This window comes from Scleropages formosus, chromosome 9, assembly GCF_900964775.1.
Source record: "Scleropages formosus chromosome 9, fSclFor1.1, whole genome shotgun sequence".
Classification (NCBI taxonomy): Eukaryota; Metazoa; Chordata; class Actinopteri; order Osteoglossiformes; family Osteoglossidae; genus Scleropages; species Scleropages formosus.
This window is the reverse complement of record NC_041814.1, coordinates 6,167,095-6,188,222: the sequence shown is the minus strand read 5'-3', so window position 1 is coordinate 6,188,222 and position 21,128 is coordinate 6,167,095. Positions and strand designations below refer to the sequence as shown.

Genomic DNA, 21,128 nt, shown 5'->3' with positions numbered 1-21,128 from the left:
CTATGCACAAGTGAGCTACAAGTTTCTTTTAAATGGGTACATACACCGTCATGTCTGATGGCCTGGTACATGGTAGACCAATCTTGAATATTGCTCAAAATGAACTTTGAAAGGGGAACAAGGAAATTTCTCAAATGGACCCCACAGATTAACCAAGATATCCAGTTCCTCAATTTATATCCCCTTTGGAGAAATTTGTGTTAGTTAGGTGTGATGTAATTTAAACATATGTGCTGTTACAGAACAAAAATTGAAATACTAAGGTAATTTAGCTGTACTTACAAGCACTCCACATGAATATACTTGTGAACAGACTACATACATAACTGACTAGTACAATAACTGCACATCTCTTCCAACAGACCCATTAGCCTAGGTTCTATGTAAATGCCAGCGTCTTCAGCCCATTCAGCCACTGGCTGGCTTTGAACACCATGTTCCTCTTTGAGGCCTTTTCAGCAGGTGACTGTTACAACAGGACAAACATCCCATTAAAAACAAGTCAGCAGCAGAGCCAGAAAATAACTGAAAAAATGGACAGCGAACAGATCACTACTGTTACTGTGACGCACAATTTGTACCACATCCAAATAAGGTCCTAACAGTTTTGGCATTAGTAACATAACTTTTTGGGTCAAATTGTTATGTTACCGTGGCGAGGCCAAATATTTGGCTTTTTCGTAGCTCATCACAGTTTACTTTCTTTGTAGTGCTTGTACACTTTTTTGCTTGGCGAAGGTTAAAAAACGCGGAAGAAGGTCACCCGCCGCTTACCTTGAATTTCCGCAGGTGTTGCGGTTTGCAAAAAAACACAAGTTCAGATTTGGGCTACAAAGTTACGTATTTATCGTTCCGCTTCGTTTAGAGCTTCTCGTCGTTATGGAACGTGGCAGCAGAACTGCGAGATATTAATTGATATAAATTGCATACGACGGTTCGTGTCCCTGTGTGACGGAGCGGACACTGAGTGAGTGACTCCCGCGAAGCCCTGCGAGGATTCTGAAGCGGAACCTCGTGAAGAGCGGCGCGCGAGCTGGAGCACAGCGACCACACCGCGCTCGCGCCACTGCTACTCCAGCAGCCTGAAACATCATCATGGTAAGGTCACTCCGTCTGTGTGCCATCTTCATGGCTTTTTCATTACGCCCTTTCTTAAATTCTCCCTCTGTCGAATGGAGACGAGAGCCTCGGGGGACTCGGCGCTGCTTCGCGCTCGGTTGCTGTAGGAAAAGTGTGCTTAAAAATCATGTGAAGTAAGGAGAGACGAGCCTGTTTCGTCAGGACGGTTTTGTCCAGCTTCGTGTTCCCGCGCTGCTGGAGGCTTGACATTCAATGTTTGTCGGATGTTAACATGCATGGTGGTTGAGGTTGGTTGGTTTTCTGCCACCCAGACAGCAGGTGATGATGTTAGCTGCACATACAAGTCTTGTTCTCCGAAGAAACAAAGACACCAGGCTGATGAACTTGTGTCTCTCCTGTCAGCGAACAAAATGACCATCCTGCTCTTTGTGTTTCATTCCTCCTGTAAGCTGTCCGTGGCTAATACACATATTTTTCTTCAGCTGTACTGCAGGTTTAACAACATCTATACCACACAAAACTGTGTAACTCGCAAAAATAATTCTTTATTTATTATGTAATGGAATCGTGAGTTGGAACCTAAACTGGAGAGCATCGGTTAATAACTGATTAATCTGAAAACAGAGTAAGAAACATTTGATTAAACTAACACTTGATTAAATTTAGATGTAGCTTGATTTACATTGGCTACTAAACTCATGCTGTTACTTTCTCAATTTGTCCTTTACTCCAACATCACTTTTACCACTAAGTGAAAGCTGAATACATACACCGTGTATGTATGATACAGCCCTCCACTTATTTTAGGTTATGTGCTTAGGTTCAGACAAAGCTATAATAAATGAAAAGGGATAATGAATAAAAATTACTGTGTGAGACTTCCACCTGTCCATTACAATAACCACTTGTCTAGTGCAGGGTCCTGGTGGTCCGCTGTATCCCCGAAGCATAGGGTGGGAGGCAGGTGCACCCTGGATGTGAGAGAACTCCGTCACAGTGTCACCCTTCAAAAAGTGTAAAATTCAAAATAAATACATACAGGCTGAAGTCGCTTGTCCCGAGCAGAGTTGCAGCAAGCTGGAGCCTAACCCGGCAACACAGAGCTTAAGGCTGGAGGGCAAGGGAACACACCCAGGATGGGATACCAGTCCACCACAAGGCACCTCAAGCAGGACTCAATCCCTAGGACCCAGTCAAGCCCACTGCACCACCATGCCCCCAAATTCACACACACACACACACACACACACATTTTCAGAACCGCTTGTCCCATACGGGGTCACGGGGAACCGGAGCCTACCCGGCAACACAGGGCGTAAGGCCGGAGGGGGAGGGGACACACCCAGGACGGGATGCCAGTCCGTCACAAGGCACCCCAAGCGAGACTCGAACTGCAGACCCACGGAAGAGCAGGACCCGGTCCAACCCACTGCGCCACCGCACCTCTGCCTCCAAATTCAAAATATGTTAAAGTATTTTAAAATGAATGCTATGTTCTCAGTCTCCCATTCAACACTGTAACAATTTATTTCACATCACATTTATTAAATGTGTCGAGCATTGGTCAGCTTTGGGCCACTAACACCTTCTCTTATTATCTACACAATCAATAAAAGCTTAATAAACCAAATGGCCCTCGATTCATTTACAGATAAGATTATGTGCTCCTAGGTGTAGTTCTAGTAAATGAAAATACATAGTAAGACTTTTCATTTTTATTACCTTGAGCTACATTAAGATTAAAATAAATTTAATTACTGAAAATAATACACTTATGGAGGTGGTCCCACTCTCCTATTCTATCTGAGTGCATTTTACTGGTAGTTAACAACGGGTGAAATGCAGGTGGATTTTGTTCTGCAAACAGACAGAAATTTTAGAAAGTGAAACACCAAAGTAAGTACAATCAAAAATTATTAAACTGGAAGATGTTTATATCTTCAAAAATCCACTTTAATAATTTGCTTGTAACGTGAGGACTCTGTGTATACTCAGTCCTTTGTGTGCTACTGTAGCACACATTGTAAAACAGAAATTATTTTTTAATATGCATAACACTGCTTGCTTTGTTTATGAGGAAATGTGTTTTTCCCAGAAAATGTGCTTTTTCATTATTGATGATGATTTAACTGTTCAGTCAACGCCGACTTTCGGTCACTTTATGGATCATCATTCTCCATGTTTTACGATCTTTGACCACGTCTTTCAGTTTATTCTATTCTTTCAATTTCAATTATTTTTTCATTATTAGTCGTGTTAAATGCAATGCTCCCTTGTTTGCCAACATGTTCTAGCCTTTGGTCTTCTAGTCAAATGTACAATGCACCCACTAAAACTTGTTGTAATTCTATGCAAAAAAAACAGATCATAAACTTTATGGTTGATACCTAGTGAGTAAGTAATGAGCATTACATTTTGGGTTATAGCTTGCATGTGATGTTTTATGGCATCGCTGTTATCAGTATTGCTAGCTTGTTTGTTGAGCTTGTGCTGCTGAGTCCATCATGTGGCACATAATTAGACATATGGTTACTTATACAGTTACTTACTCCTGTAAAAATCATGTGTAGAAATGTTATTTTAGAGAAATAATTAATACAGTTTTCCACTAAAGGTGGTGCAGCAGGCTTGGCTGGTGCCTGCTGTGTGGCAGGTCTGGGATTTGAATCCTGCTTGGGATGCCTTGCGATGGCCTGGCATCCCATCCAGGGTGTTTCCCCTCTCACTACAGCCTTGAGCCATTTGTTTCTGGGATAGGTTCCGGCTTGCCGCAACCCCACTCGGGACAAGCGGTTGTTGACATTGGTTGGTTGATTTTTCCACTAAAAAACCCTTTTTCAAATCCACAACATAAACGCAATTTAGGTATTTTAAACTTTTTATGTACCTCAGTTGGTGATTTGGGATCACATTAATGTATTTCACACACACACACACACACACACACACACACACACACACACACACACACACACACACACGCTTTCTGAACCGCTTGTCCCATATGGGGTCGCGGGGAGCCGGAGTCTAACCCGGTAACTCAGGGCGTAAGGCCGGAGGGGGAGGGGACACACTCAGGACGCGACGTCAGTCCGTCGCAAGGCGCCCCAAGCAGGGCTTGAACCCCAGACCTACCGGAGAGCGGGACCTGGTCCAACCCACCCCCCCCCCCTTAATGTATTTCAGAACATCAAATATAGAGTTTAACTCAGTTGATGATGTTAAAGAATGATCTTGGCTGCTGGAATCCCAACTGTATGAAATTGTTTAAGATTAAATTGGTTGGCACTCTCAGATTTGGTGTACAACAACATTTAATCTGCACAGTATACCGCTTGCTAAAAATACTAAGGAAATTTGTCTAAGATTACACACATAATCAAAGATCATCTTAGAGGAGTACAATACAGGATAAAAATTAAACCACACCTTATCGCTTCTAATCAAACGTCCCTATTAATCGCATAGCGGAATAGCCAGTAAAGCAATATGAAAATACACTGACACTGAAGTATCACATTAGAGAGCAGCAATATATAGTCATCTCTGACCAAATAGCTGTTATCATTCACCTTCAGTTATCTGACTTCTTTATTCAAGGCAAATTTTTGTGTTGCACAAACATCCTTACCATGATGTACACATTTATAAAGTAGGGTATATTTACTGGAGCAATTTAAGGAAGGTATCTTGATAAGAAGTACTAAAGCAGGAGTGAGATCTAAATGCAAGATCTTCGGTTTACAAGCTGACAGCCCTAGCCTTTGTACTACCTGCTGTCCTTGCCACTAATATGACCACAACAACCATGTGCAAAATGCTGAGCTGAAGAACAGTTCAGTAAGCAAGTTGTTGAAGCTTCTGGTGTGAGGAAAAAAAGTGTGAAGCGGTGGGGTTTCAGCATCTTTCAAAGCATGGACAGAGACCGTGCACTGCTTACTGTCATCTGGAGGTCATTCTGCCACAGTTCAGATGGAGTAGAGTAACTGTGTGCCTTAATGTGCCTTATAGGTAAACTACCTTCTACAGTATTGTCAGGCCCACTCCCCTAACAGCCTTGTAGGCCAGTTCCAGGGTCGTCAGTCTGATGCAGACCGTGGTAAGAAGCCAGTGAAGAGAGGTCAGGAATGGCATGACATAGAACCAATCTGATATGTAGAGCTCCTTGATCTTGGAGAGGTAAAGACAGTGGTGATGTTCAGTTGGATCGTAATGGCATCTGTTAACTTTCACATCTGTTCTAATTTATTAGTGATTTTTATTTTTTCACCCGGACATTAATTCAAATGAAACATTGCAAACACCACAGCTTCCGCGTTTAACTTTTTATTTTCTGACCTTAACAGGGTACCGCACTCTGTCACACAGCAGTCAATCAGGTTGAGTGGTTTGGAGTCAGAAACAGCTTTGGGACAGAGCAGGCTGCATGTGAAAACCTTAGGAGATGAGAAGGCTGGTTATTAAGAATTTACACAGAAAGACAGGAAGCTATGTCATATCTTTTAACAGGAATGATAACATACTGGGCTGCAGAACACAGTAAATGTGGAGCAGCCAAAATAAGATACGGTTAATCCTGAGGCAATACATTATTTGCTTGGATGAAAATATTTTTGTAGACATGGACTGACAAACAGCACGGTGACACAGCGAGTAGTGCTGCTGTCTCAGAGAGCCTGGGTGGTGCAAAAGGATGTGGGTTTGATCCCCACACAGTCTGTGTAGAGTTTGCATGTTCTCCCTGTGTCTATGTGGGTTTCCTCCCACAGTCCAAAGATATGCTGTTCAGGTGGGTTGGTGACTGTCACCCAGAGTGTATGAGTGACACAGAGAGTGTGTTTCACTGATGCAGGGATGAGTAACCCATTGTAAGTAGTGTATCTAGCAGTGTAAGTCACCTTGGTGAATAAGGTGTGTGGACTGATAACACTACATAGAGTTCATTGGAAGTCACTTTGGAGAAAAGTGTCTGCTAAATAAGTAAATGTAACTGCTTGGAGCAGTGGGATTAGGGGAGTTCTGAGGAAAAAGAAAGGACTTCTAGTGTTCAGCTGTGGAAACACAGAAAGAGGAAAAACAGCTATCTGCACAGTGGTTCCATATGAAGGCTTTTTGGTTAGGACCAAAGTATGGGACAACTGTCCATCAATCCAATTACCAATAACCTCTTCTTTAGGGTCGTGGTGATCCTGAGCCTATTCCAGACACACTTGTTCATTCACACTCACACACACTAATTTTGTTGCATTGTGTAAACATATACATGCTCGTAATCTCTCCTGTTGCCATCTACTGTATTTATTTTCTTATGCTCTGTTTTCTGATTCCTGAATAGATTAGGTTTCCAGGTATGCTCATTTGGTTTCGAGGCTTACTCACTTTGGTGAAAATATCTAAAGGATTATTGACAGGAATAATGTAATAGCTTATTTCTCAGCTGAGTTTTGGAGTCCACCATGGTTATAGATGTGACTGTCGGAGTTTCAAAATGAATGATGAAGAAACGGAACTAACCACTTGTAACTTTTCACTGTTTGCTTTTCCAAGTGTACTTATTCTGAATGTCTGCTAGGAACAGTCAGTTGTTTGCTGATGCAGGTAATGCATTGTGCAGGAGTGTTTTTTTGAAGCACAGATAAGAAAGACCCTGCTTACTTCCTGTGTTTTTCAACAGGCTGTTTTGAGAAGCTAATGCATGCTTCTGATAGGTCGAATGGGAAACTTTCGGCAGTCTCTATGACTACCATTTTTGAACTGCCTAGGTGTATAGCTGTGTGTGTGGTTACTGTTGTTTCCTGCCTGTATGCATTGTTCAAAATTTACATTTGCCCAATTTTTATCTGAGGATCTGTGCTGTCAAAGACAAAGCAGAGTGGAAAAAATTTAAGCATCTTACCAATGCCACTTTTCTTTAGAATGGGCAAAAAACTTTCAGGAGTCTCTCTCTGAATTCATAACTAAAACGAGTACACCATTGCTGCCCCATTATGGTGATCTGTGTGACCTCATTTTTCAGAGGAACTGCCATGTTTTCTCTCTAGCACTGACAGTTTGAAATGCCAGCTGGTGTGGTTGCTATCATACCAAGTGGTTTTGTGATCCAGCTAATTGTCATCAAAGTTGGGACTTTCTAAGCTGCCTTTTTTAAAGCTTCTCAGTAGGTTCATTTGACATTTTTAATACATAACCAGTGGTTATTGCTCTTCAAGCTTCTTCATGTGTGTACAGTAATAGAGCAAAATTAATGTTTTCAGTCCTGAAATGCAGAATGAAGCACATTTTCTAAAATGTAAAATTCTGGCAAATGAAATCTCAATAAAGCATCGTAGACATGCATTGAAAAAATAAACATAGTCCTAAATTAAATGGCCCACAGAGACATTGTCTTGTCATTTATGGGCTGAACTTATAGTGTGGATGACTGCTTCATAAACATTCCAAAGTAATATGAATTTTTGTACTACACCATTAAACAACAACCTTTTTGGATGTCATCTTACCTTACTGTCACCACATACTGTGAAAATAATGGTACCACAGTGAACACTTGCATTACCGATGTAATACTTTGCTTCTTTCTGAAGCAAAGTCATCATTTAAAACTTTAAATGTTAACTCTAACAGGTGAATTCATAGTGCTTAGACATATTCTTTGCTCTAATCACAGTATAATTCAATCCAAACATTTTTTTCTGTATTCGCCTTTACTGAAAGTTGTTTTTTGGATCATCGGGTTTGGGTTTATATTGTGTCAGGAAGGATCTGTGGTGTTCTGATCAGTGTCAATGTGTGGGATGAGTTTCATTTTCTGTAGTGAATGCAGCTGGTGGCTGTGCAGAGAGCTCTGAGAAGGGTAGGGGCTGGTCTAGTTTCTCTTCCATGTTGCTTCCTTCTCTATTGCAGAGCAGCTCAGTTTCTGACTTGTCTCTGATAGGAGGAGAACGTGGACTTCAAGACCTTGAGGGACAGATTTCATGCGAAGGCTGAAATGGCTGATGCCAAAGGTGGTGATTCCCAGAGGCTTCCGATGCCACGATTTCCAAGAGCAGTTCCACCAGCAGGACACAGCCCTTCAGCGAATGGTGCCGCCCGACCTAAACTGTCGCCTGCCGCTCCTGGACCGCGTTCATCTCCAGACCTTAGTTGGATGGCCAGACCATCTGCAGTTGAACCTGAGTCCACAGGCCCAACAAGGCCGTCCCCACCTTTTGGTGTCTTTCCCAGACCACCTCCATCCCACCGGACTGCTCCTGTTCCGCAGGAACCCAAAACAGAGAGCCCAGTGAAGGACAGAGTACCAGGAAAGGTCAAAGCTACCGGGGAACTGTTGCAAAACATGATGCTGAAGCCATCTATGCAGGACAGCCCCCTATTCAAGCCAACTCCATCTCCCACATCAACACTGCGTAGCCAGAGAAGCATGGCAGAAGTGCCTCCTCTTAGGAGGACTCTACCCCCTGAGGGACCAAAACCTGTCAAACCCAAACGCCCCCCCACTGTTAACCTGGACTGCTACCGGAAAGCTGCACCACCACCTCCGCTGCCTGGACGCCCATCACTGGGGAAGAAGACAGGTAATCCCCTCTCTTGTGCTCTGATCTTAGTGTGTTCTGTAAAGGACCACAAACAGTCAGAACATCTCCTTGTCTGAGGTACTTTAATCGTCGGGATGCTCATATTTTTTACTATTATTATTATTAATAATAATAATAATAATAATAATAAGGTTCTCTCTGTGTTCATTTTGGTTTCCTCTAGGTCAAAGACAATGTGTGTGTGTGTGTGTGTGTGTGTGTGTGTGTGTGTGTGATGCCCTGTGATGGACCCACATTCTGTACAAAGTATGCTCTGCTTTGAACTATATGTTTCTGAGATAGGCTCCAGACCACTGCAACACTGCATTGGACAAGAGGTTTTAATAATAAAAAACTTGTAATCTTGTTGACAATGCACCTTTGACTGAGTTTTTCACTCTGAAGGTTGTTTTTCATGTCATTCCTGTGCAATAATTTTGAAGTGCCACTTCCTACAAACTCCAGATTTTGTGTACCTGATTGTGCCAGAATAACTCTCAAAACTTAAGGCTTTAGTATAGATTAACAAACACAAAAATACCAGCTGTAGTAATTATTAAATAATTGTAAGTTGCTTTGGGCACGGGGGCGCAGTGGGTTGGACCAGGTCCTGCTCTCTGGTGGGTCTGGGGTTCAAGTCCCGCTTGGGGTGCCTTGCGACGGACTGGCGTCCCGTCCTGGGTGTGTCCCCTCCCCCTCTGGCCTTACGCCCTGTGTTACTGGGTAGGCTCCGGTTCCCCGTGACCCTGTATGGGACAGGCGGTTCGGAAAGTGTGTGTGTGTGTGTGTGTGAGTTGCTTTAGTGAAATGCATCAGGTAAATTTAAATTTCATAGTTAAGCATGACACATTTAACCAAGCAATAAGTTATACTGTTGCATGTTGCAACTCCTTTGTAAAGTGAGTTTGTCTTCCTGGATAGGAGCTGTTAATCTACCCATTCCTGGGTCAGCAAGTCCATCAGGCCCACCAAGGCCACCATTCAAACCAAGCAGCCTAAGCCAGCAGCAGTCAGTGATGTGAGTATTATATATATTTTATTTAAGATTCAACTGAATGCATTAAACCAACTGCTGCAAATTTCTTTGTGTGAAGCCATGATTACTGCGGGATTATCAGAGGTAACTGGTGGCATGCATTTAGCCACTACATGCTTATATCCTCAAGACTGGTCACCCTAGTCTGAAGAGCAGCCCTGTTACAGTAACCGCCAGCAAAGTATAGCACTTTATTTAAACCTATATTGTTGAAGTGAAATGTTCTGCTGGATAAATGACTTTACTTGTAAGGCATTTTAAATAAAAGTGTCCGCTAATTGGTGGATTTCTAATTTTTCATTGCTCTGTGGGTTCTACATACTGTCGACTCCAAAATTGGTGACACCTTTGATAAAGACAAAAAAAGTGTCAAATAAACAGCTATGTGTTGTGACAAAGAAGAGAACCTCAGTATTTTGTTCAAATATACAGTTTATGATGTACAATATACTATTCCTTGTGTGTGTCTTTCTCCTGATGGCAAATGTACTGGTGTTGTGGGTGGCCATAAAATGTAGTTTTGGTATCATCTGACCATACCACCTTGTTCCATTCAAATTTCTGTTGGAGTTTAGCAAATTCCAACTGCTTCCACAAAGACTTACTACCTCTACGCTAACATGCTTTCCTTAGCGTAGAGGTACCTTCTGACGATACCCTAGGATACCAGACTTGGTGACCCTAAGGTGACAGAAGGTAGTGTAGTTCTCCAGCATTAACCCTTGGGTTCTTTTTTTGCCTCTTTTTGTCTCTCTCAACATTTTCCAAACTATGTGTCTGGACAAGATACACTTGCATCCTTTTCAGTTACACACTGTTTTTGTGGCTTTGCGCCTCTTGATTGTTACTGTAATTGTGCTAAATTCTATATTTGATTTTTATTTTCTGTGTCCATGATCCAGTTTGTGGAAGTCAACAATCATTTGTGTAATTTGAATTGTCAGTCCTTTACCTTTCACCATGTTGATAGTGGACAAAAAGTTTTCTCATCACCTCTTCTTTGTACCTTACTGAAACAGGAAGTCCAAAAAAATAACATAAATAGTATAAGGAATCCAGTTATTTTTTTATTTTTTTTTTCATTTTATAGCTCATTTATCAGTATTCTGATGTGTTTGAATTAAAGCCCAAAGTTTTTCGACTTTTTTTCTTGTTTTCCTTTTTTATGATACATAGTCTAATGACAGACTGGTGCCTTGTGTCACAAACAAATTAAGGTACAATCAGAGTTCCAGTCTCAGTTGTGTTTGTACTTTGAGGTCCAAGTGTACTACATTTTATGCTATAGTCACCTCTAAAATCATTGGAACCCTTGGTAAAAATGACAACAAAAAATCTGCATAAAATAAATAATGCAGATAAAAACGGCCACATAAAAAGCAGAAAAAGCTCAGGCATAACTTCCATAGCAACTAAAAATGTATGTAGCGCACGGAACTGCTGATGAACCATTGTGAAAAATGTTTTATTCAGTTGAATGTGTAGTTACAATGGGAATAGGTGCTTTGGAGCAAGGCTTTTTCTAAAAGGCTTGAGGGACTGTATTTGTGCCTTTGCATAGTGTTTGTGTCTAGCGTTCTTTTGTTCTAGGATTGCGTGGGCGCACTTCATTTGTTCACATTAAATTCACATCTTTGAGGTTGGGTTGATACAAAAGGCTTGCAGTTTGCTGAAATGTTAAATCTGCATTGTTTTCTATGCAGGATGCTGATAGGCCACTTGAAATATCCAAAGTAGTGAAATGACAAAACTGTGACGCAAATGAAGAAGGGGGAAAAGATTTTTTCATAACAAACTTGCTTCTGAAATTGGTCTTTTTCTTTTTTTCAGGGCATGAAACGCTAGATAACTTAGTACATATACATAAAAGAAACTTTTTTTTTTTTTTTAAATTATATATATATGAAAGATTCATGTAATTGTTGTGTTACCAAATCTCCAAAAAATTGAAAAGTATTACATTGTGTTCAGTTTTTTCTTTTTAGTTTTAGTGTTTAGTTTTTTCTTTTAAACAGTGAACTTTTTTGGGATAAGTGCATTTTTTTCTGTTACAGATTTCTGACACCAAGTAAGCTTCTAAGCTTCTCTGATCAATGTAAATGATTCAACCACCTTAGGTGATTCTTTTTTTTACATTTTCTTTAACAAAAAAGAAATATAGCAATGCCATTAAGTACCATCACTGTGTTGTCTTCCTTCCAAAGTGTGAAAGACGATGATCAAGACACCTACGATGATGTTGACATACTTCCACCTCCACCACCTCCCCCGCCTTCAAAGTCTGCTTTCAAAGAAGGTACAGTAAGCACAGGCCTTAGTTACAGTATTCAGGATCTCTGCCCGAACAACGAGGGAGGTGCGGTGGCGCAAAGGGTTTGGCCTGTGCCTGCTCTCTGGTGGGTCTGGGGGTGCTTGCGGTGGACTGGCATCCTGCCCAGGGTGTGTCCCCTCCCCCTCCAGCTCTGCGCCCTGTGCTGCCGGGTTAGGCTCTGGTTCGCCGCGACCCCGCTCAGGACAAGCAGTTTCAGTCAATGTGTATACCTGGACAACATAGCGGTAAACCATTGGTCACTGGATTATTTTTATCAGCATCAAGTAGGCATTACCAGTTGATGGTTTTATTTCCTTTTGAGACACAGATTTAAAAAAAAAACAAATATTAAAAAGAGTAGAATGAATTTTAAAAATGATAAAACAAATTTTTCAGTGGGAGGCACGGTGGCCCAGCGGGCTTGGTTGCATCCCACTCTCTCGCGGGTGTGGGGTTCGAGTCCTGCTTAGGGTGGCTTGTGATGGCCTGGCATCCCATCTGGGGAGTGTCCCCCGCAGCCCTGAACCCTGTGTTGCTGGGCTAGGCTTTGGTTCACCACGACCCTGCTTGGAACAAGCAGTTTCAGACTGTGTGTATGTGTGTGTAAATTTTCAGGGTTAATAATTACCAATTAGCTGAAAAACATAAATAAGGAGTGACACCTTTAATGCATCATTCTGAGGGAAGGCCTTTCTCTATAGTTTATTTCTGTATTTAATTACTGATAGATTCACAAAAATATACATTTAACCTCTTATACAATGTTCTTGCACTAGTTATTTCAAAGTGGTTTTAACTTCTTATTTTTTAATAAAAGGACTAACTTCTCTTTAAGTATATGTATTAACTTAGCATGCATGAAGACATGTTGGTTATTGTGGTCGTGTGAAAATGTAGCCTGTCTGTTTATAGTGGTCAAGTTATTTAGCTCTAATTAGCTCCCCTCTCAGAGTTTGATAGCAACACTGATATACAACATATTTTCTACTTTTTGACATATTAAATATTCAGATCAAATTCATGCAACTGGCCAGTCAAAGAACAGCACTGTTGTTAAAACTTAGATCTGAATTTGTTAGTCATTTAGGGGGTGCGGTGGCGCAGTGGGTTGGACCGCAGTCCTGCTCTCCGGTGGGTCTGGGGTTTGAGTCCCGCTTGGGGTGCCTTGTGACGGACTGGCATCCTGTCCTGGGTGTTTCCCCTCCAGCCTTGCGCCCTGTGTTGCCGGGTTAGGCTCCGGTTCCCCGTGACCCCGTATGGGACAAGCGGTTCTGAAAGTGTGTGTGTGTGTGTGTGTGTTAGTCATTTCTTTATACTTAATACACAGTCTTAATTATGTTGAAACTGTGACTACTATTTGTGAATTTTTGACAATTTTAGCAGAATATTAAGATCCCCCTAATTTGATATGTTTGCAGTTTTAGAGATTGCATAGAGCTCACTCTCGTAACAGAGATAAATTCATAATTACAGTTCTGTGTTTTTGGCATAACAAAGAGAAGTAATGTGTAAGCATTTTCTTAATCTAAACAGCAAGTCACCTTCTACAAAACCATCACTTAAATAAGTAGTAGTAGTAACTGATCAGATGATTTTATCACCAAAAGTATCTAGAGCTTGTATTTAGTTTAACTTGCTGTTGCAGAAAAGTTCTAAAAAGTGACAACTTGGTACATATTTCTAAAATACAAGAAGTTGTAGTTGTTGCTATGGAAGTGAAAAAACACTACGCTGTTACAAGTTTCCCAGACAATAACTACTAGAACACACTTAATACTGCGATTAAAATGTAGGAAAACATTAGCTTTACCTACCTGCTGCTGTGAAATATTAAAAAAAACTGCCAAATACCGTTAATAAACATTTTAATATGATTTTGAACTACATTATTTTACAAAAAATGGGTAATAGTGGAGGGGGCGCAGTGGGTTGGACCATGGTCCTGCTCTCCGGTGGGTCTGAGGTTCAAGTCTTGCTTGGGGTGCCTTGCGACAGACTGGCGTCCTGTCCTGGGTGTGTCCCCTCCCCCTCTGGCCTTACGCCCTGTGTTACCGGGTAGGCTCCGGTTCCCCGTGACCCCGTATGGGACAGGCGGTTCTGAAAATGTGTGTGTGTGTGTGTGTGTGTGTGTGTGTGAGTAATAGTGGATAAAGCTATTTTTTCTGAGTTCCTGGGTTATGATGGTGAATCTGGTCTCAGATTTTTGCAGTTGGAATGTTATATTTGGGTGTTCTGGTTATTCATGCAGTTTAAGTGAACAACAACTTCTTATGCCTTCTACCCCTTCTGGGACATAGGCCGCCAACAAGGGCTCTCCAGGCTTCCTTAAGAGCTGAGATGTCGTGAAGTTTCCTTGTTGGCATTTTTGTAGCTGGAAAGGTTTTTACGGTGTGGTAGTTAGCCCCACGCCCTGCCCTCCTCCTTTCTAAGCTGGGCTTGGGACTGTCCATGGTGGAGTTTTTAAGTGAACTGGTATCTGTAAATTATTACGCCATATACTGTATGTATTCTGCAATGCAGTGGAGTACTCTGTCTCACTGGAACTGGCTTCTTTTAGATACTTCTCATTCTGAATTAATAGAATTTGGAAATGAAATAATGTATTTTCTCTAACATGTTGATACAATCCCAGTTAGAGATGATAAAGTGTGTTGTCCTTTCCTTTCAGTTCAGGGGTTGGGTGGCTCTGTGGCACAGTGAGTGGCACTGCCACTTCAGGCATAGGTTCAAGTCCAGCTTAGTCTGTGTGGTGTTAGTATGGTCCTGTGTCTGAGTAGGTTTCCTCCCAAGTCCAAAGATGTGCAGTTCAGGTGAACTGGACACTCTAAATTGTCTGTGTTTTCTAAACATATGTGTGGCATCTTGTCTTGGGTGTACTGCTCCAAGCCTTGCAGCCAATGATTCTGGGATACAATCTTGACCACTGCAACTCTCATAAAGACAAGCACTTAACAAAAGAGAGTGAGTTCAGGGGCTATTCAGTTCTTCAGTTTAATAGTAATTGTGTGTATGCTGTAGGGGGTGCGGGGGCGCAGTGGGTTGGACTGCAGTCCTGCTCTCCGGTGGGTCTGGGGTTCGAGTCCCGCTTGGGGTGCCTTGCGGCGGACTGGCGTCCCGTCCTGGGTGTGTCCCCTTTCCCCTCTGGCCTTACGCCCTGTGTTGCCGGGTAGGCTCTGGTTCCCCGTGACCCCGTATGGGACAAGCGGTTCTGGAAAAAAAAAAAAATATGTGTATGCTTTCTGAAATCAACTGTATGCTCTATTGGGGTATCTTACCTTATTTTGTAATTGACTCTAGACCACTTTGAACTTGTATGGTTATATTGGGTATGAAATTGGATGGATTGATTTTTTGAATTGGTACAGTTCTAAGATACCAGGCTTCACACTTCAGTTTATCAGTTTTGTACCCTTTGACATTTTAAAGTTTTTTAATCAATTTTCACAGATTTCTTCAACAACTGTGGTTCCACACCTGGGGATGAGGTGAGAATCTATCTGGCATCTACATGATCTAACATTTTTTGTTCCCTGGTACCGATAATATACAGTTATGTGTACATTATTTCTTTAGAAATATTATTAATCCGTCTAACTACAAGTTTCAAGTATATTAAAGCTGCCAGTTAGTTTTCATTATTTAGTCCAAACAATATTTAAATGTATTTTTTAAGGGGGGCATGGTGGCGCGGTGGCGCGGTGGGTTGGACCAGGTCCTGCTCTCCAGTGGGTCTGGGGTTTGAGTCCCGCTTGGGGTGCCTTGCAACGGACTGGCGTCCCGTCCTGGTTGTGTCCCCTCCCCCTCCGGCCTTATTCCCTGTGTTACCGGGTTGGCTCCGGTTCCCCGCGACCCCGTACGGGACGAGCGGTTCCGAAAGTGTGTGTGTGTATTTTTTAATTAAGCATTTATAATTCTTAGCTAACTTCAGCATTTCCCCAAATAGAAACAATAAAATGGAATAAGGACTAGAATGTAATCTTAAAGACATGATTTTAAATAATTATATAAAGAGTGATTTTTTTTCCGTTATTATAATACCCTATTATTAGGGAAAATGGCTGTTATGTTTTTTCTGCCTTATTTTCTGAACAAATGGATACGTTCACAATAGACATTAAATCTGTTGTTTCACTTCTTTCTTTGGGCCTGAAGGAAAGTGATACTGGTGAAATCTATGAACCTGTTGATGAGTGAGTCTGAAAGCCATTTTACCTTACTTTTACTTGTCATTTTGTGTTGTATGATGGTGTTTTTTTTTTCGCTTTTATAACTTACCCTCAATGGAAAAATACAGCATTTTATGCATTTGTATGACATATTATGGAGTCTCTATTATAAAATTAGTATTGTTACATTTAGATAGAGGTAATAAAGACCTTAAAAACTCATTGTTCTTTGTAGACCAGAAGAGCCAGTCAGTCACGATAGGAATTTGCAGAAGGAAGTGAAGCGGCAGCGTGACCTGGAAAAGAAAGAACAGAAGGAGAAACAGAAGAAAGAGAATGAATATAAGAAGAAATTTAAGGTGTGACATCACCTGTTTACAAAATGCAGACACTTACCATCTACCTATCATTGATTCTGCTTTGTTTTGTTTTAATGTGAGGGGACATATACATAACAATGTTCTTTAGTTCGCATTTTTTCTTTTTGTGTATATAACATAACTGGACTTGCCCATGTACCAATGAAGCAGTTCTTTTTTGCTGTTTTGTAGCTCACTGAAAAAGTGGAGGTACTTCATATAGCCAGGATCCAGCATGATTGGCAGGGGGGCAAGAATGACCTATCTGTGCGGCAAGGTGACAGAGTGGAGATCATTCGGGTCAAAAACAACCCGGAGGGCAGGTGGCTGGCCCGCACAATGACTGGCACATGTAAGTCATTGTCATCTCTTTGAAATTCAAGGTCAAAAGCTTCCCCAGTCCATCAGAGGGCAGTCACACACTCTTTTTTTTTTCTCACACACATATGCAAAGGGTAATTAGAATCACCGGTTCTCCTGCACACGTTTTTGAGACAACATGGAAGACAGAACATGCAAGCTCCATATAGATTGAGCTGTGTCAGAAACATCAGCCCAGGTACTAGTGCTACCCAGTTCACCAGAACTCTGTCCTTACTTAAGCCATCTTCAGATTCCATAAAAAATTTCTCCAAACTGTTACTGTCTTGCACTAGTGTAAGTCAAAATACACACACACACACACACACACACACACACACACACACACACACACACATTTTCAGAACCACTTGTCCCATACGGGGTCGCAGGGAACCAGAGCCTACCCAGTAACACAGGGCGTAAGGCCAGAGGGGGAAGGGGACACACCCAGGACAGGATGCCAGTCCACCGCAAGGCACCCCAAGCAGGACTCAAACCCCAGACCCACCGGAGAGCAGGACTGTGGCCCAACCCACTGCGCCACTGCGCCACCGCGCCCCCCGTTAAGTCAAAATATCTAGTACTAAAAGAAACACCTTGGAGTGACCACTTATTTTGTTGTAGATGGTTACATAAGCAACACCTGCGTGGAAGTGGACTACGAGGAAGTGAAACGGAGGATTCTCGGAAAACCTGCTGATTCTTTGTTCCCCCTTCCACCTCCACAAATCGATAAACTGTCAGGTGACGACGTCTATTACGACGTGGGCTCCTCAGATCAGTTGGACAGGTAATCTGGATCATTTTCCTATCACATCTTCCTGTCATGGGTTCATTCACATCTCAGTAAACAAGCAGCTGCTGACAGTTTAGGTCTGAACTTCCAATTTCAGACCAGTGTATCTCTACCAAAAAAGAAAAGTTCATTAAGCAAAACTCTTTTTTTTTTTTTTTTTACAGTAGCATTAATGCAGGAGATGGTAAGAAGCTTTTCTTAAATCATGAGTTTGAACTTGTATACAGTAAAAATGATTGCAAAATGCCTCTCAGCTTTATGTCGGTGAAAATTGTCTTCTTTTCCCGGTCAGATGTGTATGATGATGTGGAGGCACTATCAGATGACTTTCCTCCTCCTCCAATTGAAATCAGGTACACACACATAAGATTAAACTGTTTGGAACAGTATGACCAGCCATAAGACATGTAAAAGACATCTAACTTCTTGCTCAGCTGTCAGATATATGTAGATATGTAATTCTAAATCTGAAATGTTCGAGAACAGTGATACCGACATAACTGTTACATTCAGCAATGTCTTATTAAATTGTTTGTTGTTCCACTGTGTCACTGTAACTCTCATGTGATGAGCACAATGATCCAAGTTAAAGAATGAGGAACTGACTGCAAAAAAGAAATTAATAAGTAATTATATGTTAATTATACTGCCTCTGGATTTATGCTTTGGTTAATGTTTAGCTGAACCAACTCTGTCATGTTAATAGGTTACTTTGTAGGGCTGAGGTGTTGAATTGCCTAGGAAGGCTATGCACATTTTGTTTACAAGGCAGTTCTACATTTTGTATTCTACTTTTCATATTTGCGTTCAGTTATTATAGGCATGACCTCACAGAATATTAATGAGTTTTTGTCCTTTTTTGTGGTAACAGTCTAGACCCAAAAAAAAGCAAGAAACAGGAGAAGGAGGAAAAAGAATTTAGAAAAAAGTTTAAGGTGAGCTCTGTTCTATTACTCTTGCTTGTTTTTACTATGAAAGTAAATGGAAATAATAGAGTGCTACACAAAAAGAGTATCTTCAGGTTGCAATTACACAAAAAACTCCTTGACACTATTGAGAATATATTGTTAAAAAATAGAACTGATGCCTACTCTTTTGGAGGAGTTTTCTTCAATTATGTAAGGCAAATTTAGACAAAAGACAACTAAACTGGATTTGGTACTTGATTGATAATGATCCCTTGAGGAGGGTGATATGCCACTAATGTTTATTCTGATAATGCCTAAATGTCAGTTTGAAAAAAACTGGACTACTGCGATCCTGCAATGGACATGCAGTTATTGATAATGGATAGATGGATTTTTTTAATTTTTCTTTCAAACTATCTGAATTTGTATTTTAGCCATTTTCAGGGATTAAACTCATTGCCACCAAAGTCAAGTGCAGTGTGATAGTTTGCTCATCTATATTCCAAGTGATATCATTTTAAAAGCCTTCTTTGTGTTATCTTGTCTCTGATTTCATGTATAAATTGCAGTTTATGTGTTACTGCCAAACAGGATCAAATTCAGCAAATGAAAATACGAAATCATTTTAAGTGACATTATTTGTTTGCACTGAGTTTTGTGAAGCACCATATTTGAAACCTCTGAGAGATGTGACATAAAATTAAAATTATATTGCGGAAAGGGTCGTATGCAGTCTAGCATCAGCACAAAGCTTTAAAGTAGGTTGTAACACAGATATGTAAACAAGAGTAACCATGTGAAAAGATTACTCAAAATTTTTGTGCATGTGTGCTGTCAGTTCGAAGGTCCTATACACGTGCTGTGCAACATGATGGTTGACCCCAATACTAGCATTAAGAAGGGAGGAGGGAAGGACTTGCCTCTGATTCCTGGCGAAATCCTTGAAGTCATTCAGTTTGCCAATGACAAGAAAGCATTGTGTCGTAATGGAATGGGGAAATGTAAGTGCACAGCGCCACCTTGAGATGCTAATTAGCAAATGATTTCCACTTATTTACCGAACTACTTGGTGTGTGTGTGTGTGTGTGTGTGTGTGTGTGTGTGTGTGTGTGTGTGTGTGTGTGTGTGTGTGTGTGTGTACTTGGTACAGTTGGGGATGTGGTGGTGCAGTGGGTTTGGTTGGGACCTGCTCTGTGGGTGGATTTGGGGTTCGAGCCTTGCTTGGGATGCTTCGCCGTGGACTGGCGTCCTGTCCGGTGTGTCACCTTGCGCCCTGTGTTGCCAGGTTAGGCTCCAGCTTGCTACACCCCTGCTCGGGGATAAACAGTTGTAGACTCTGTGTGTGTGTGTGTGTGTGTGTGTGTGTGTGTGTGTGTGTGTGTACTTGGTACAATTAATAATGAATCCTACAAAATAAAGTATGCATATGGGAAAATGATGCATGCCTTTAATAACAGTTCAGTGTCTTAAAAATATTTAGTTATTTTGAGGGGTTGCTAACCTATTGTCTCTTTTTTACAGATGGATATGTGCCAAGGGTATTCCTGCTACACGAGTACGTATATGTATTTCATTGAATGATCTATACAGTTAGTCAACACAAATCTGGTTTTATATCATAAATTCATATAAAAATATTTTAGTTTACGCTATGTGGCTAGACTTCCAATAACAAATTGTTTTTCGTCATTTTACTTAAGAACTTTGCATTAATCTGTATTAGTTTGATTTCAGGCATAATTATATTTATTTTTTTTGTTCTTTCCAGGGAAGGTGATATTTATGATGATATTGATAATGATACAGGTCTGTACTTCTGATTTATTTCTGATCCGTAACAATTCGTGTGAGAAAATCACAAGCAATTATAACAAGCAATTTCATAATTACTAAATTTCTAGAATGTATTGCTCCTCTGAGTAATTTAGTTATGAAAAAGTGACATATGTGTCAGTACAGAATTCCATAAGACAAACTGTAAAAACAAACTGTGTATTTTAGTAATTTAGTATGTAATATGTTTCTCTCTCTTTGTCTTATAGAAGTCTATGATAATGACTCCAATACCACCTAAATGGACGTACAATGACTGTGGATGGATTTCCTGTTTTGGTGTTACTACTGAGATAATCTTAATTTATTGTGAAACAGAGTTCAGGACAGCCCCAAAACATTTTCCCTGAAGACTATAGCATTGGATATCTACAGAGGCTGCAGACTGACCAGCAAAAAATGGCAACTGAGTTCATTTGTAAATAGATTTTTGTAGTCTATTTTTATACACTATGATTTTGTGCAGTGCTTTGAACAATCACAGATTTTATCTTTATCATGACAGTCTATTTTAGGCAAACAGTAAGTTAAGTTTCCTTATATTTCTCTTCAGAGTTGCTAAGTGTTATAGACAAAGTTTTTTTTGTATCTGTCAGGAGTTTTTGTATGTGGGTTTGATTGTGGATGTACATCTGGACTTGTTCAAAGATGTTTCTGTTTGACATGGATGCTCCATCATGGTAACTAAGTGCACTAGTATTA

General features: G+C 40.9%; 1 protein-coding gene across 2 annotated transcripts; it reads left to right on the top strand.

Moving 5' to 3' along the window:
• Positions 1–746: 746 nt before the first annotated feature.
• Positions 747–20,830, top strand: LOC108930550 (FYN-binding protein 1). Of its 2 annotated transcripts, none has more exons than XM_018745840.1 (16): positions 747–1,098; positions 8,015–8,654; positions 9,576–9,672; positions 11,895–11,986; positions 15,449–15,486; positions 16,154–16,191; positions 16,403–16,526; positions 16,719–16,878; positions 17,514–17,679; positions 17,853–17,869; positions 17,978–18,038; positions 18,557–18,620; positions 19,432–19,594; positions 20,115–20,148; positions 20,362–20,399; positions 20,636–20,830. In XM_018745840.1, exons 1-16 carry the CDS (start codon positions 1,096–1,098, stop codon positions 20,665–20,667), a joined length of 1,767 nt encoding a protein of 588 aa, XP_018601356.1. In that variant the 5' UTR covers positions 747–1,095; the 3' UTR covers positions 20,668–20,830. The 2 variants fall into 2 exon arrangements, with proteins under 2 accessions (XP_018601356.1, XP_018601355.1); XM_018745839.1 differs by having other exon boundaries at positions 748–1,098; positions 17,850–17,869.
• The last annotated feature ends 298 nt before the right edge of the window (positions 20,831–21,128 follow it).

Bases quoted from the DNA above. Each gene is read 5' to 3' on its own strand.
- LOC108930550 (XM_018745839.1), top strand. The intron at 16,879-17,513 runs GTAAGTCATTGT...ATTTTGTTGTAG, and splicing joins CCGCACAATGACTGGCACAT to ATGGTTACATAAGCAACACC. The intron at 18,039-18,556 runs GTACACACACAT...TTGTGGTAACAG, and splicing joins CCTCCTCCAATTGAAATCAG to TCTAGACCCAAAAAAAAGCA.